Source organism: Epinephelus moara, chromosome 8 (assembly GCF_006386435.1).
Source record: "Epinephelus moara isolate mb chromosome 8, YSFRI_EMoa_1.0, whole genome shotgun sequence".
Taxonomy (NCBI): domain Eukaryota; kingdom Metazoa; phylum Chordata; class Actinopteri; order Perciformes; family Serranidae; genus Epinephelus; species Epinephelus moara.
This window is the reverse complement of record NC_065513.1, coordinates 21,632,312-21,649,709: the sequence shown is the minus strand read 5'-3', so window position 1 is coordinate 21,649,709 and position 17,398 is coordinate 21,632,312. Positions and strand designations below refer to the sequence as shown.

At 41.8% G+C, this 17,398-nt stretch overlaps 2 protein-coding genes across 6 annotated transcripts in view; both read right to left on the bottom strand.

Annotated features, from left to right (window-relative positions):
* The window catches only part of gas2l1 (growth arrest-specific 2 like 1), a 30,086-nt gene extending 20,403 nt beyond the window's left edge, over positions 1-9,683 (bottom strand). The window contains exon 1 of the mRNA XM_050050033.1: positions 8,463-9,683. Within this exon, the coding sequence (XP_049905990.1) occupies positions 8,463-9,164 (702 nt within the window). The 5' untranslated portion in view covers positions 9,165-9,683. The remainder of the gene's footprint in view (positions 1-8,462) is intronic.
* A 3,528-nt stretch (positions 9,684-13,211) lies between these two features.
* The window catches only part of ewsr1b (EWS RNA-binding protein 1b), an 8,884-nt gene continuing 4,697 nt past the window's right edge, over positions 13,212-17,398 (bottom strand). For 4 of the 5 annotated variants that reach the window (XM_050050046.1, XM_050050049.1, XM_050050047.1 and 1 more), the window contains exons 8-15: positions 15,936-15,973; positions 15,332-15,361; positions 15,105-15,220; positions 14,887-15,016; positions 14,664-14,774; positions 14,251-14,377; positions 13,800-14,156; positions 13,212-13,598 (exon numbers count right to left, since the gene is read on the bottom strand). In XM_050050046.1, coding sequence (XP_049906003.1) covers positions 13,562-13,598; positions 13,800-14,156; positions 14,251-14,377; positions 14,664-14,774; positions 14,887-15,016; positions 15,105-15,220; positions 15,332-15,361; positions 15,936-15,973 — 946 coding nt within the window. In that variant the 3' untranslated portion in view covers positions 13,212-13,561. The remainder of the gene's footprint in view (positions 13,599-13,799; positions 14,157-14,250; positions 14,378-14,663; positions 14,775-14,886; positions 15,017-15,104; positions 15,221-15,331; positions 15,362-15,935; positions 15,974-17,398) is intronic. The other variant, XM_050050048.1, reaches the window with a different exon arrangement.

Sequence of the window (17,398 nt, the reverse complement as noted above, 5' to 3'; positions counted from 1 at the left end):
ATAACCTAATCAATAGCAGCCCTGGCATTCGAAATATTTACTCTGCTGAGCCTTTGACACCAAATGTGTGCACTTCCCATGTCTTCACTTTGTCAACAATGGGTACACTCAAACACACACACACACACATCAGACTGAGATAGAAGGGGAGGAGGGAGACAAGGTCACGCAGGAAACATGCGGAAGTGAAGCTAGAAGCCTGCAAAAAAAAAACTGAAGGATGAATTATGGATGCATGCTGGTCACATGAGAGACGGTTTCAGCAAGAGCTGCAGATGTTTGAAAAGCAAAAGAAAGGAAAAGCGACTGAACAATCCACAGCACGCCCCTATTCTGAGAATCTGCTGTATCTATCTTAAGATAGGAATGCAAGAGATGTTTTGAGCACAGAGTGGGAAACACTTTCATTATTAAGAAACAGTCCCTTCGGATTGAGGTTTGTCTCTAAGCAGTTTAATGTATAAAACACATATGAAGTACACATCGCTTTAACGATCCCGCTGCTCAGATAACGTCATATCTGCTCAGAGTGAGTCAACAATCTCTTCATTCCTTTCCTTCCTGACCAGCAAACATCTGAAGGGCCATTCATGGAAGAGACTGAGCAAACCCTGGGGATGAAGAGAGGAAATGGGAGGGGGAGATTAAGATGTTTTGGTTTTAATCCTCATTTTCTTGACTAATTTGAAATGTGAGCTAACATGCTACACTAAGACTATAAACAGTAGCTTAACATAACTGTATCATAACAAAAGAAAGAGCAAGGTTGCCCATATTGTTCTACTCTAATAACAACTACTTTAATACATAAAATATAGAGTTCTGGTTTTAGGTTTTTGTGGTTCATGTTTTCAGATGATCCACATTTCCTAAATGTACTCTGAGAAGCCGCACATCAGGTTGTTCTCCCCATGAGTCAACAAACAACCACACAGTTACACCAGCACACTCATCAAACATAGGTGTGCTGGTCTGCTCTAACTGGCTGCTTTTATGATTGCTGTGCGAAGGATAATTATTGCCAAACTCCTCCAACAATAAAAAGTGAACATTACAACTCACTCTGCAGGAATTCACACGAGGGTGTTTCCAGGATTTGACTTCTGTGCCGCCAGGGAGACAACTGTAGATTGGAGGGTTTCTGACAGAACATACAGTCTTTCAAAAGGTAAAGGAAATGGGGAGGATTAAAAGATGGCACAGAGTGTGCAGTGCTTTCAAGGTGAATTCGAAAAATGACAACAACACTCTTCTCTTAGCTTATCTTGTTACCCTGAGGATCTCCTGTCATGACTGGAAACTTCCCCAGATAAAGCAATCTCACCATCAGATAAGCAATGAGAGACAAGAAAACACTGCGGGCGCCTGCTTGGCAGAAGGGAGAGTTTTGGAACTTGAGGGGGTTATTGCTCCACCGCCCACAGTAAGAATTCCTGAAGCCTGTGAACACACTCTGAAAACAGCTACATATCAGACTCTATCCTCCTATTAAACAACTGTTCTGACAGCCCGCATAAACAACTCCTCTGTGGACAACCATGCAACATCTCATAAAGATGAAACAACCTCCTCTGCACAAATGATCTCCTTAAACAACCTGGGGGCTGCAGGGAGATGACAAGTGAATTTATGCTGATTATGTTAGACCTGTAGCCTGAGGGGACAATCTGGACAGATCATGGAAATGCATGTATTTACAGACTGTTAGCGTGCTGGTCCAACAGGCCACACCAGCAGACATGAGACAGGAAAACGTTGGCTAATGCTCCAGGATCAGGTGTGTCAGTTACCTCCCATAGGCAGAATAATATAGCAAACAAAGGCTGCATTACGGCAGGGATGCTTAGCTTGCTTTGCCCAGGGGCCACTTTTGCAAAATGACAAGAGGCCAGTGGCCAAACATGAATAATATCTATCAGATAAAATTAATAAACTAGGCAAATCCAGTTGCAGCAGCCCCACATGTCAAGTGTAAACAGGGGCATTTCTTGGATTTGATGACATTTCTGCTTTAGTCTAGACCCCAGATCCTCCCCTGGCACTAGGACTGACCCAAATGCTTGAAAGCTTTGAAGCTGCAATCGTTACAGTGGTAATCAATGTCCAAATCAGTGTTTAAATGCACCATTTTTTAAAACTATTTCCCCAAAAATCCCAAATTGCCCATAAATCAAACAGCAATCCAACAAAATTCATTATGCATCGACATTCTCAGACAAGGACATTTAAGCGTCTGGATAAGTTGCAAAATTTGTGAAGAATGCCCCTAAAAACTCAAAAGGCACGTATGCAAAAAGAAACTGGTATATCACAAATCTACAACGCACTTGGCAAATCACCTGAAAACAGACAGGAAATGGCTTAGCTTTCTTTTTCCTAGGTCATGTTTCAAAAAATGTCCTCTCATCTCTCATTCTCCACCCGTTATGGCTGATGTTTTTTTTACTGAAGCTTCGATGCCGCCAAACTGGTATTAGAAAATGGTCGACAGGCCACCCTGCACCCGGGCTGAAAGCTGAGTGCCACTGCATTACAGCAATATTCAACATTTTCAGAAATACACTTAACTTTCTTCCTGGATGAGAGTTAGATGAGAAGATCGATACCACTTTTACATCTGTCCATTAAATATAAGGATACAGTCAGCAGCTGGTTAGCTTAGCTTAGCATAAAGTCTGGAAACAGAGGAGACAGTTAGCCTGGCTCTGTCCAAAGGTAAATAAAAAAATCTGCTTGATAGCAAATTTACCATGCAGACACAAAAAGAAAGCAAATGAGCATATCATACAAAATGTCAAACTACCTTTATCTGTTATAACTATAATAATATACCTTTGTATATTGTATAACCTGTGTTGTGTTTGATCAGGGTAAAAAATGTAATCATAGCTCCAGGGCAGGCCCCATCCACCACATCAAGGAAACCGTTCCCTGAAAATCGATGCCTGTCTTCTGGCCACATGACAAACTGCTCACTGGGGTGCTGGGATTATATATGAATCTAATGGACGTCAAGTGCTGCAAGGTGAATAACTCCATTATTCATCTGCTTCAGTCAGACAGCAGTGTAATCACCCGATGCAGGACGTTAAATATCAGGCCAGCGTCTAAGTCATTTGTTGGTTTGTCACGATGAGGCTCAAGAACACTCAGCACTTCTCCCTGTGACAGCTGAGGCTAGAGGGATTGATGCCCAGCACTCTTCTCACCCTGGCAGCTTCCACCTGAGCACCAGCATGAAGAGGCTGCAGGCAGGTGCCTAAAATAACCAGACTACCCACACAGACCGAAGCCTGTTCAGATAAACACCCAATTAAATGATGCAAATGATGAGGGGATAGCATCAAACGCAATGCAATAACGACATAAAGCGGGCAATGTGCAAAGTGCAGAGTCAGCTGTTTCCACATGCCGCATGGAAAATAGCGAGGAGAAGGAGGAGAGGTGGTGTGTGCTGTTACTGAGCAAAGTCTAGAGGGTATAAAAAATCCTTTCAAATATTAAACTCCTAAAAACATGAGTGCATGTGGCACAGGAGAGAGAAACACTGAAGGATGCCACGCTCTCTCAGCAACGCGTACGAGTGTGACCCAATGCAAAGCATGATGACCTACTTTTCTCTTTCACTCTCGCTCCCCTCTCTACTGTAGCTCTCCCTCTCAGAGTAACATCCATTCCAGTCAGGTTTAACAGAGTGTACAGTGAAGTCACTCTAGGCACACTATCTGTTGTCTACTCCCCCCCTTTTTTTAATTCCCTGAATGCATGAATTAGACCATAAGGTTAATGGAGCAGACTGTCCACACAGGCATAATACATACATTTTCTCTCTTTATTACCCCGTCCCCCTTTTGGTGTGTCCATACAGCATCTTTGATTGAGACGTCAGCCTCTGATTACCTCGCTGTCAACAGCCTATTCACATCTCCCCTTCAATGCCATCAACAAGACATACTGTGGTGCTCTTTGCTTTATCATCTCCGCAGACACAAGTGGGGGATGGGAGTGAGGGCTCGCACATATATGAACTAAACAAGGGCTGAATGTTGAAGCCCGGGGTCAGAGGAGACATGAACCAGTTCATATGACTGAGCAAGAAGAAGGATCAAAGATGCGGATGAAGGAAGGCTGTGAAGCTCCAATGTTCTGTCACTTATAACCTCAAATACTGTCCTGTACAGACACCTACGCATGCAGTAAACATGTGAACAATTAGACGTTGCATTAAGGGGTCAGTAAGTGTGATTTTAATTATTACATGTGTGTCAGTTTGCATATGTGCCCAGGGCCTCAGCAGAAGACCTAGAAAATATACAAAAGGTCATTTTTGTAGGTTGATGACCGTGTTTCTTTACATTAGGCCGCTTGAAGTGTAAAGAAAAATGGATCTGATTGATGTTGCGCTCATAATCCCTATCTATATGACAGAAAATCCCCTAATGCAAAGGATAAACTTAATGTGGACACACACAGCAATGTGAGCCAGCTGCTGTCTGTAACCCTATTGAGGAAAAGGAGTGGGAAAAAAGAACATTTATCACTGAGTCAATGTATGATGAAAGACATGAGACTACCGTCACTTCCCCAACTTAAGAGTGGAAAACCGTCCCGCGGTGATATGAGTAATAACATTTGTAGAGGCAGGTCGGCAAGAAACACAGGGGTGGTGAGTGTTTACATGAGGGCGTGTTGTAACCAGGATAGACGACAGCTTCCTGAACATTAAATACCTATTGTATCCACAAGGTACTGGATGTGACAAATCCACTGTTTGCATTGAGAGTCACAAGTTTACTGAGTCACTTTGCTGTTGCACCAGTAGAGCAGAGGTGGAAGAAGTATTTAGATACTTTACTTAAGTAAAAGTACTAATAATACACTGTGAAAATACTCCACGACAATTTAAAGTCCAGCATTCAAAAACCTGAGAGTATGAAAAGTAGAAGCACTCACTGTGCAGTAAAAAGTCTCTTGTCAGTGTCTTGATGTTGCATCTGATGTTTTTGGATGATTATAACTGCTGCTTTAATTTCTATGTTGTATTTTTCTGCTGTAGTTGAGGTTATTTAAACTCGTTTATATACTGTTAAGCAGTTTAATCTACAGCAGTGCCTCGTACTCCATAGGATCATCACACGTTTACAGGTTATTGCTGTCCTGTTAGAACCATATATGTCTAAAAAGTCAACTTTTCATGGTGTCTAAAAAAACAGCCCTATATTCAGCTGTGTGACGATGCATCTTCCGGCTGATCCAAGAGGGTTTTTAAAGAGTTTCTTTGGCTTAAGAAAGACCTAAAGCGAGTAAACACTTCATGCTTCAGTTTATCACAAACACTAAAAATCAACACACCTGGAGATACATAGCTTTCACTGGACAGGAGGGATATGAAGAACGAATCCAAAGTGTAACTAAAGGTGTCAGACAAATAATAAGTACATATTTGTCACTCAGAGGTAGTGGAGTAGAAGTATGAAGTTACATAAAAGGGAAATGCTTTTAATCTGTACTTCAGTACAGTACTTGAGTAAATGCACTTAGTTACATTCCACCACTGATGCAGAGTGTACTGAAGACAAATTATAACTTACAATATATATGTTGACATACTTTAACTGTGATTATGAACAGTCAGATGTCCTTAAAGGGACTTGTACTTAAAATAATCCCGCTGTCTGTATGCAGACTGTTACTATACACTCATTAGAATAAGGACCTGTAATCCTATTATCACCACACTTGTATTGTCTTGTTGAACTCAACAAGACGATTAGTTTGATCATCCAGCTACTACACAAAGAGTATACCGCTGCCAAATGTACAGATCTCATTGAGACGCTGCGAGCTGCACGAGACACAAAAGCCAAACTTTTTAAAGATAGTACTGCAGAATTTAAATATGATCCCCATGTTCGTGCATACATTGCACAGCTCACATTTTCTGCTTGAGATTTAATTGGATTAGGGCACTGTGGCAGCACACACATGAAATGACAGCATCCCGGATTCATGCACAAACAGTGATCATAAAGGTACACGTTTCCCCCACATTCAGGTTTTGGTGAAGAAAACAAGAAAACTAAATGACGGCAGAACATTTGTAGCATTGCACTGCAAGCATCCAAGGCTGCTGTGCACATCTCTGTGGAAGTTAATGGCCTGGTAATTAATTGATGACATTTCATCAATAATGCTATTGATTATAATTGGGGAGAGTTCAGGAAAAGGTTGATAAATTATGTATCTTTTAAAAAGTGGAGTCAAAATTAAATCACGACTAGCAGCTCAATACATTTTGCAGAGGAAAAATTAAAATAAAGGAGCAAAGGAAGAGCCAAAACATCCATCATGGATGACGCAGGAAAGCTGCGGACACACAGTCTGATGTCACAGACGAACTTAAGCCCTTTAACTTTCTTCCTCTCCCTCTCTGTCAGATACTAGCAATGAGGATTCCAGTAATAAGGAGACACTAATCTCTTGTAAGACAGAAACACAAAGAAACGTATTCTGCGGGATAAACTTGTGACTGATGTTATGGAGGACAGAGGTCTAACGCCTTGCAGCGAGAACTGAGCGCGTAGCTCACTGTTCAGATATTGATCAAACTATTTAAAGACAAAAATGTGGATTTCATTTTGATTGTTCCCTGGTAATTAAGAGGTATTAAGTGGAAACATGCCTCACACACGACAAATGGACAACAAACAGCTGAAGCCATTAGACAGTATGTGTTGCTACAGCTACCCTTGATAATACCATACTATTTTAATATTGCACCCTCTCATCTGAGTACCACTGTGGTCTCTTGTTTGATGCGCCTCATGTTGCTGATGTGGGCTGTCTGTGCAGCTTGCATGCCAGCAGTTTTCTAAGGTTGACAGGGATGGTGAGAGATTTTATTCGCCAGACACATGACGACCGGGAATGCCACATCCCAGATCAGCCAAGTCAAACGTGTGTGTCTGTCACTGTTGGACTGCTGAGGGATGTGTCAGTCCAGATGACAAAAAACAGAAAGACAGGCATACGCTCTGCAGCTATCCTGTGATCTTTTTGTCCCAAAAATGCAGTCGGCTCGTTTAATCCTCAGTCATATGAGTGAGAGTGTGCGGACTCAGACAGTCTGGATGTGAACAGCGCACATCCTCCTCCACATGCTCTCCTATTTCTGTCTGTGGAGGTCACACTGGAGCCGCTCTGCTCTGCTGCCTGACCAGCATGAGTGTGACTGTCTCCCCTCCTCCTCCCTCTCTCCCTCTCCCTGCTGTCCCATCTCACATCTTTGGTGCCAAAGACAGACATTGTTCTCTTCATCAACATGAAAATATCAACTTCTCCCCCGCACCCAACCCAAATGCTGCTGTGTGTGTCTGCTCATTAGCTTCGCCCCAACAAGACCTTTGCCTCTCTAATGTGCTCGTGTCAGGCAGGCCGCGGCAAAGGTCGGCCAGTTCAACCAGACAAATGACAAGAGTTGATGGTTTGAACTCCGGGAAGTGTATCAGAATCAAACTGCCAACAGGGACATTTTCTTAGTAGTGTTGCTAAAGGAGCTGCAGAAGCAGGACATGATTAAGAGTCTCCCTCGCCTGCAGGATATTGTATTGATTACTCTTGATGGACAGGCTAAATAAAAGAAGATAAATGTCATAGGCAGAGCTGACTTTTCTTCAAGAATGCAGGAGTAATATCAGAGTTGACCTGTGACCTCTCAGAGTGTGAACAAGAATTTGGGTGTCAAACACACACTGACCCTACAGGTGAGCTGGAATTTAACAGCAGCCTAAAACCAAGTTAAGATGAACGCATGGGTGTAGATTTCATCTCAATGTTGGAGGGGACACGTGAAATTTGGGGGCCCTCCGCCAGAAAATTTTGAGCACTTTTTTTTTATTTTCATGCACCAATTTGTGGTGTAAATGTATTGAAGTTTGTCTAAATAAAATCCCCCTGCTAAATTCACATTTTAATTGGGTTGACAAATGCACATATTCTAAAAAATTCTAAATATTAGGGGGGACATGTCCCTTACGTCCCCCCAAAATCCACACCTATGGATGAATGCACACACCCACTCCACAGGGAATCCATACAGCGCCTGCCTTCTTCATAGCACTGCTATGATATTTTCAGAGAGGGAGCTTCACTTTTGACACTTTTCTGTTTTACTGTGGGAGATATTGGTCTTCTATCAGCTGCTTCATACCGTTTAGCACCACACTAAACACACTGGGTGATATTTACTTTAGGCAGGAGGGTGAGAAGCCTGTGGGAGAGTGTATTTCACACTTGTGTTATGAGTAGTGATGATTAAATTCTGTGAAATCTGAGCTGTGAGATCACTGTCTATGATGACTTAACTTATATGAATCATAATGCAGTTGTGGCACGTTATGAAGTCAAGCAGGGTTATGGAGGGTAATTAAATCAGGGTTTGTGTTTCCATCTTTTCAACTCACCAACTCATCCAAATTTCGCATGTCACACAAAACTCTCTTCTGCGGCCAAACGAAGGGCTCTGGATCAGGCTCATCTTCATCCTCCACACTGTGACTGCTCTCCTTCCGACTGAAGCACCTGCTGGGCGGGCTCTGCTCAGCTGGCTCCAATGCATCGATCCGCAGGCTCTCCTGGTCCCGGATCTCCTCCTCGATCTCCTCCTCCAGCTGGATCAACATGGGGGCCAACATGCCAAACTTGGCCCCGCGCCGCGCCACCTCCAGGAGGCACAGGACAAAATTCTTCTCGTTGCATCTCTCCACCAGGTCGTTGGTCTCAAACATGAGGACGTCCTTGATCCAGAGCTCCTGCCTGCACCAGCTGATGAAATTGGACACGTTATCCCGCGCTAAGAAAGAGCCTGGGATAACGTTGCGTGACTGAAAGACAACATCTTTAGATGGCACCTTCATGGACTGTGCAGCCTCCGGGTACTCCAGCTGGAAGTCCTGCGCGGCGCGGTTGACGTTGTTGGCGTGCCGACAGAGGGCACAGCCCGTCTCCAGCCCATCCATAAAGGTGTCCGCAGTGATATCCAGATCATACAGGGTGTTGAGCCATTCAGCCAGATCCTCCTTCATGGCGTACAGGTACTCCTCGCTGGATTTAAAAGGCCGGATACTCTTGGAGGCGGCGGACTGGATGTTGCTCTGATCAGCCATATTGTCGAATTATGTAGCCTATCAATAAAAGTCTACTTGATAATTCCCGTTTCTCTCATTGCACAACTGCGCTCCAAAGCCCCATGCGCAAAATACAGCCAGATAACCGTGTTGACGCACCCATGCCGATATGCATGTGTGCTTTCTTATGGCAGCTCCTTGAAACCAGGCTTTGTGTTGTCAGAGGCATATCGGGATGCGGACTGGCCGTGGCGCATGGATGCGTTTTCCGGATGTCTCTGCGAAACCCGTTTCCTTTAAAGAGCGCATCGCCGGGTCCCGGAGTCAGATTAAGAAAAGGAGCAGTCCGGGACGCCGACACACACCCATGCGACGATCCGTTAATCCAACCGGTGGCCGGTGAGTCCCCTCACCCACAAAAATCCACGTGTCACCATGTCTGTGTGTGTGAGGCGGTCAGTCAGCTCCTCATCGATGAAATCACGACCACTGAGCAGCGCTGAGTCCACGGCTCATCTTCCCTGCACATAGGCCCGCCTCTTGCACTGAATATGTTGACCTGCTGTAGCTTAGACCAGCAGAGCGACTCGGTGGCACATCCCATTATGAGGGATCAACGCTCGGCAGAGGAGAAAACTTAACCCCATGTTCACCAACACACTTTGTCAAAACTGTGACACAAGTAGGCTACTTCATACACTAATGGATTAATCTATAATAGAGCTAAATCAATTAATTGCAAACATTTTTGATGATCAATTAATCGACCAAAGTCTCCCAGCTTTTTTAATGTGAATAAGTTCTTGCTTCTTTGCTCCTCTATGATAGTAAACTAATAATGTTTGGGTTGTGGACATTTCTCACTACTTTCTGGCATTTTAGAGGCTGACCAAAGGACTAAACGATTAATTGAGTCATAGACAGACTAATCGACAGTGACAATAATCGTTAGTTGCAGCCCTAATATTTTACCTGTTGATCACATCTGAATCTGCAAAGTAACTATTAATTACTGCTGTCATACAAATGTAAGTACTCAAGTGAAGTACAAATACCTCAAACTGTATTAGTAGGGGTGTTTGATTATTGAAATCTATGGTAACTTTTGATCACAAGTTCATGTTGGAGCTGAATTGGCTCTGTAAGAAAGTGAGAAGCATATTTTTTTTAAGGATTTTTCAACACTTAAAGAACTTTCATATTCTTTAAATAATGAAACCTCTGTGTCATCTCTTCACCAAATAGCCTCAAGTGATAAAGGCTAATAACGCCTCAGCATCATGAGACACTCACTCTTCTTAGTGCAAGAAAATTCCTCTGCAACTGTCCAATCTAATGAGTGATAAAATCATATGATATGTTAGTTAGGCATTAACAGTCTTGTAGGTTTTGTAATGAATGTGTGATTAGAGGTTTGAAAGAGGCACTTGCACAAGTCAAAGATGTCACACCTGGAGGAGGCCCGAGCCGGTAAACCCCTGAAACAGCAGGAGATTGGGGGATTATGGAGGGAGATAGTGAGGGAGATACAGTAGAGCCTTATCCAGTCTGGTCAAGTAGGCGGTAAACAGAGCAAAGATAAGGTTGTCAATACAAGAGCACATGATAGGTAATGTGTTCGTCACATACTGCACAAGATAACAAAGCTGCAACTAGTGACTGTATTTACTGATTAATCTGCCACCTATTTTCACAAGTAATTGATTAATTTAGTCTATAAAATGTCAAAAAAAAATGCGAAAAATGCTCATTGCACGTTGCCAGAGCTCAACCTCAAGCCTCTTTTGTCCGACCAACAGTCCAAAACTCAAAGACACATTTACAACATTGTCTGTCAGAAATAACAAACAGAAGATGCAATTATCACTTCTAAGGAGCTAGGACCAGCAAACGTCTGACATTTATGCTTAAAAAATGAAACAATGGCGTTTCATTTTCTGTCCATCTGTTAATCGACTAACTGTCGCAGCTCTACAAGTTAACGTGGCCGTCATTTGTGCTGCTTTACATTAACACAGGAAAACATCTTAGATTCCTCTCTTTGTTCTAAATGATCTGAAAACACCAAAGGCCAGAATGCAATCACAAGACCAGACATGCTGATAGTGAGGAGGACTAATAGGTTTGCAGCTCAACATGAGGGTTGAAACCTGGGCCAAACTTTGCTGCAAGAGACCTGATTTTCAGGTTCTAATGATGTGTTAAAGTTTTTAAAAACATAAGGGAAACTTGCTCAGGGCTTTAAAGATACTGTCTGTGATAAGTGCAAACAAAGGGGTGGCCTTGCAGGAAGAACTTGAAGCATGTGATTATAAGCTGCTATGAATACAAACTCAACTAAAGTCAATTTTATATCTATGCAGTCTTATTTTGAAAGCTGTTGGGACACATGGAAACCCTCAGTTTCCATCTACATATTGAACTCTTCAGCTGGTTGTAAATATACCTTGACTGTACTTGCTTAAAAACGCCCGACTGGGCCTTTAAAAGTCTTTTCCACCATCTCACTTCCCCTCATACAACCCATCAGAGTGGCTCGCGTTCTCTCCTAATGTGTGATTGTTTGAATCTAAGCGAAGCCCACCACCGAGGAGGAGGGCTTGTTTTCATTTAAAAAAGAGGGATGTGTCTGTTTAAGAAGGAGAGGGCGAGAAAGAGAGGAAGGGAGAGGGCGGAAGAGAGATAGAGAGAAGAGAGAAAGAGGGAGGGAGAAGGTGGGGGTTGATGAGATCATATTCTGGGCCGGGATGAATCAGCTTTTCTGTCAGTAGAGACAGAGAGAGGGAGAGAATTCAGCACTCTATTAATCCACATGAACAACCGGCCGCGGCAAATGAGAGGCACTTTAAGATGTCAGCTGTGACGCGGCTTCCCAGAGGGACGACTCAGTACAATAACACACAGACATGAGCCTTCATTACTGAATCTCGTCAATAACGACATTGTGAGCTGTTTCATAAGAGAATGACCTATGGCTATCAGCTATTTATAATAAAGAACAAAGTTTATCCTTGTTTTTTCCAAGTATAACTTTAAGTGCTAAATAGAAAATACTGCAAATGATGCAACATACTGTCTCGCTAGATTGTTCTGCGGACTCCTACAGGCAGAATTATCCAGTGGTAACCCAATAGATGTATAAAAGGAAACATCAAAGAGCTGTAGGATGGTTTCAATAGCCACATGTTTGCCAGATGTCAGAAATAAAGAGCCAAAGATTGACATCTGTGGTCAATAACGGCACTTTATTCAACCTGAGTGCCTTATGGGGAATACAGAACACAATTAAACAATATTGAGTGATTAGATCAAAGCCTGACTGCAGTTAAAATGGGAAACTTTGAGTAACAGAAAAGACAGAAATGCTCACAGTAGTTTTCTACACAACACATTTAATGCTAGCGTCAAGTTCAGCTAATTCTGTATCATGTCTTCAATACAACAGCTCACAATATTTGCTGTGTATGGCAGCTGTAAGCCATGCAAGGCAGAAAATAAGTTACTTCCTATTTGTTCAGATTGTTACTTAAATCTGAAGGCTAAAATTGAATTACATCATTCATAAGTAAAGACTTGAAGTCCTGTATGCGACTGCTGCTTTGTGAGAAATGAGTGCCATTGATGCAAAACACCAGAAACCAGGCCAAGCCATCTGAGTCAGAACTGCAGCACCAAAGTTTCTGTTCAAACTGCACCACCTACAGGCGAGAGAAGTAACTGCTGCCGCCATTTAGACCTGCAGATGTGCTCCATCAAAACAAGTAGAGCATTACTTCAGGTCTAAAAATGCTGAATAGCTGATGCACTCAAAAAATGTTTGTACCCTGAAGTGCTCTTCAGAAAAAGGTAATATGCATACAGAAAAAAAATAACAGGTTACTCAACCAGGACCACAGATGAGAGAAATATATAAACTATAAAATCATTTCTCTGCAGTGGAACATGTTTTGACAAAGTCATGTAAATGTGACAGACTTCTGTTCACCTACAGCAACTATCATTTCAAAGACACTGCATTAATAAATCTGCATTAGATTTTCCTGTATGACTTCAATTTGTAAAGTAAAGTCCACAACTCAAAAAACATCAAATCAGTAAAATTTTATTTCCCAAATTTGTCATCATATAATTGCCAGTTATGGGAAAGGGGAAGCAATTATGTTAACCAATGAAAAAAATGCATTTTACAACACAATGTCGAAACTAATGAGCATATTTAAAAAAAGCAACACCAAAAAAAAACATGCACAATACAAGATGCAGCATATACACGGGTAAACTAAAATAAAAAAAGAAAGAAATGGAAACAGGTGTTGAGTGAAACTGCACAGGATGTTTGAAAGCAGTTTTATAACCATCGAAATATGGAATCATAAATTAAAAATTCTCGTCTTAAAAAACAAATTCCACAAGAGGAACATTCAAGAAGTTGTCCTTCAGTAGGGTCGCTCTCTACGCTCCTGACGATGGTCCCTAGAAAGAAGCACAACAGAAGTAAGCAACAATATTTACTGTGTCAGGTTTTCACATAAATATTCAGTTCACAGGTTTGCTTTCGTTTGCTTTTTCAATGGCCTCAAGAGTTATAACATTTTTTTTATGCTCAGCAGTCCTGGAATTACTAATGGCATAGCAAAACAACATCTACTTGGTTAACAGGAGTCGTAATTCTACCTCATGTCCATCTTGCCACCTGGTGGGCCCATTCCTCTTCCACCTCTGCCACCCATTCGGTCCATGGGTGGTCCTCCACGCCCGGCCCCACGAAAACCTCCCCTATCCATTCCACCACGTCCTCTGAATCCACCACGGTCGCCTCCCCAACCTCCACGGAAACCTCCGGGGCCACCTGGACCCCCAGCTCCTGCTGGGCCACCACGGTCCATACCTCTGCCTCCACGCATTCCCATTCCACCTCTGCCTCTGTCACCGCCGGGGGGGAATGGAGGGCCACCGCCTAACCCTTCTGGTTTGGGGGCTTTGCACTGGTTACACTCCATCCTCCAGGCAAAGTTCTGGTTGCTGCAACCCCTGGGAACACAGAGCATTAAATAAATTACAAACTAATAAAAAAAATTAAAAAAAAGGCACTTGAGAAGACACTTCATTATGAAGTAATACATACGGGTTAGGACACTCCCAGTCTCCAGCTCTCTGCTGCATGTTGCCTCCTGTGGGTCCACCTCTGCCCATACCACGAGGACCTCCACGTGGGACAAACCCGCCACGGTCTCCTCCACGGCCCATCATACCTAGTAAGAAAATGACAGCATTTTATAATCATAAGGCTGTATTCCAATTTTCTCCAGCTACTCAAAGGCATTTGACTGCCAATTTTTCACTAAAGGACAGCTTCCATGTAATACAGGGTTCAAACTGTTCTGCAACTTTGTCAGCTGAAGTAACTGTTTTCTTGTAAAGCCAACAGCCAGGCATTTCATTGAGACCAATGTCAGATCACATAAACACCTGATGGTGAAGAATAGTGCAAACATGCTCTTTAACAGTCTCAGACTAACAAACAGTGATGACATTTACCTCCACGACCCATCATGCCATCTCGCATGGGCATGCCACCCCTCATTCCACCCATCATGGGCTTACGGCGTGCCATGGAGACCTTCAGCCTTCGGCCTTGGAACTCCTTTCCTACAATTTAAGATAATTATATTAGTTAATGGAATTATAACAGTCGCTTTTAGATACATGTATGTTTGTGTGATTCCCTTCAAATGTGATGTGCACGGTCAATAATATGTACCATCAAAATGCTCCACAGCTGCTTTGGCAAAGAGTGGCTCTTCATAGGACAGGGTGGCATCTCCCTTGGGCTTTCCTGAGTCCTTGTCCGTGTATATGTTAATGGCAGGCTGGCCAAGTCTGCGGTTAATCTGGACACAAAGAAAATTAATTTCATTTAGTTTAGTTTGCACATTAGTTTCGCTTTCACCAACATTCACAGTGATGAGCTATTCTCACCCTGAGAGGGCCGACATGTTTAAAGAATTCAGCCATCTCTTCCAGGTTAGCCTTCTCAGTCAATCCTGTGATGTAGATCGTGCAGTTCTCAGAGTCATCCTGCTCCTCAGGGCGTCCTATAAAAATGGGAAAGAATTTAAATATACAGAAAAAACCTTCCCATATACCATTTCAGGAAAATTACTCTGTATATAGGGTTGTAAAATGGGTCTAGTGGGACTGCTTACCCATTTCACGGTCATCGCTGTTCATAGGTCCTGTAGTCCATCAGTCGAGGGGGAGAGAAACAGATTGAGAGAAGTCAGTGTGTGCAACTGAAGCTTACTGTACAACACCTGAGGGGTACTACAAAAGATAACACAGACACTTCCTTTAAGACGCTGTCAGTCATATTGGGAGGTTGAAAATGGCACCTTATGGTATACCACAATTTCCACAAGTGATATCTTGAATTGAAAATAGAACACCTCAGACCCTTTGGCAAATAATTGTGTGTCATTCGAAAAGCCTCTAAGACCAGTAAGAAATCCTCAAAAAACCCAGAATTCGGCTCGTGAGATTTGATAAAAGCAGTAACACACATTTGAGTGGAAAATTTGTCATTAACCTGTCAAAAACTCTGTCGAACCATAAGCAGTGACTGAATTATACCAAGTACCCCAGAGAAAATGGTCTCAGGCATTGAAAAAAAAAAATCCCCAATATTTTCAAATGTGTTCATGTAAATAAATTTTGCATACCACAATGTAAGACACATCAATACTCAAGCATATTTGCTCAAAAAGTTTAAGGCTTTGAAAGGACTAACCAGTGTAATACTCGTTAACTTACCACCAGGCTTACTGAAGCCACCTCTGTCTCCAGCGCTGCTATGGGGGAATAAATGGAGATATGAAGGCGACTTCCCTTTTACAGCCACTTCCATGGCTCGAGCAAAGTGGCTTGATTGAGGGAGTAAAACATTCTAACTAACCCTACAGCAAGTTAAAACTCCCCAAAATTATAAACACACAATCCAGTCGAGGAGATAACAATTAACTATGTGCCATTCCTTAGCTAGCTGAGTACAACTTCAGTGACAGTTTTCAGTAGTGGATACATTTGTGCAAAAATATGAATGACTAACATATTTTCACTGCCTCTGAAAATGTGACAAAACCCAAACATTTGTACACAGGTAGAAATATTTCAGATGCATTGTTGGCAAACATAGTTGTACCCAGAAACAAGCCATCGCCCCAATAACATTAGTTCTAACAATGATACATCTGAATCAGATATGTACAAGTTAAAAAAAAATAGACAATGCATCTGAAATTTCACAAGATGAGGTGATCACATTCACCAGATAATAAAACAAAAAAAATTACAATTATACAATTGTTCAAGACAAATCAACACCAAAAATAAAATTCTACAGTGTTTACCAGGGTTATCTTAAATCAAAAACAAAGACTTTCAGGTGAATTAATATACCCATCATGCTTAAATAAACCACCATCCTCAGTTCTTGAAAAAAGGCAGACCCCGAATCTTTGTTTTAGCTCCCTCCTGTTGCTTAAGCTGGCGGATCTGTACAGAGTACAGATACTTTTTAGAGAATAGATGGTTTTAAATGGCTCTCACTGTTACCTGTACGGTATAAATGTGACAAAGCATGTTAAAAAAGTGCTCAAAAGAATGTGATCAAACATTTGTATTCCAAACCACAAAAACAATTTCAAACATTTCAAAATGACATAATGTGCCCACTGCCCCCCCGTACACAAAATTATACCTGTGCAAAGCTAAGATTACTCTAAAAGGAAAACTGAACTACAAAAACATCTATGCTTACTCTTAATATATAAATATATTTATGGTTATATTCCTATTTATGCAATTTGTTATGCATTATTGTCTTACCTCTACTTCGATAACACGGCAGAGTTGCTTGATTAGAGTCCTGTATCATAAAATCCACTGAAAAGCCTACAAACTGTGTTTGTGTGTATGTGTATTAGTTGCAATAAAACCAGAAAAAAGAGGTCATGCAGAACTATTACTTTAGAGAGGTTTAGACTGGTGTACCATAAAAGTACTATAAAAAGAACACCTGGAATAACAGCTGATAATTCACTTGCCATTTAAACCCAAAACTAATGGTTCATGATTTAAAGGATCAAAGGCTCTTTCCCCCAAAATGAAATCCTAAAAATAAATACCGGTAATATAATATAATATAATATAATATAATATAATATAATATATATATATATATATATATATATATATATATATATATATATATATAT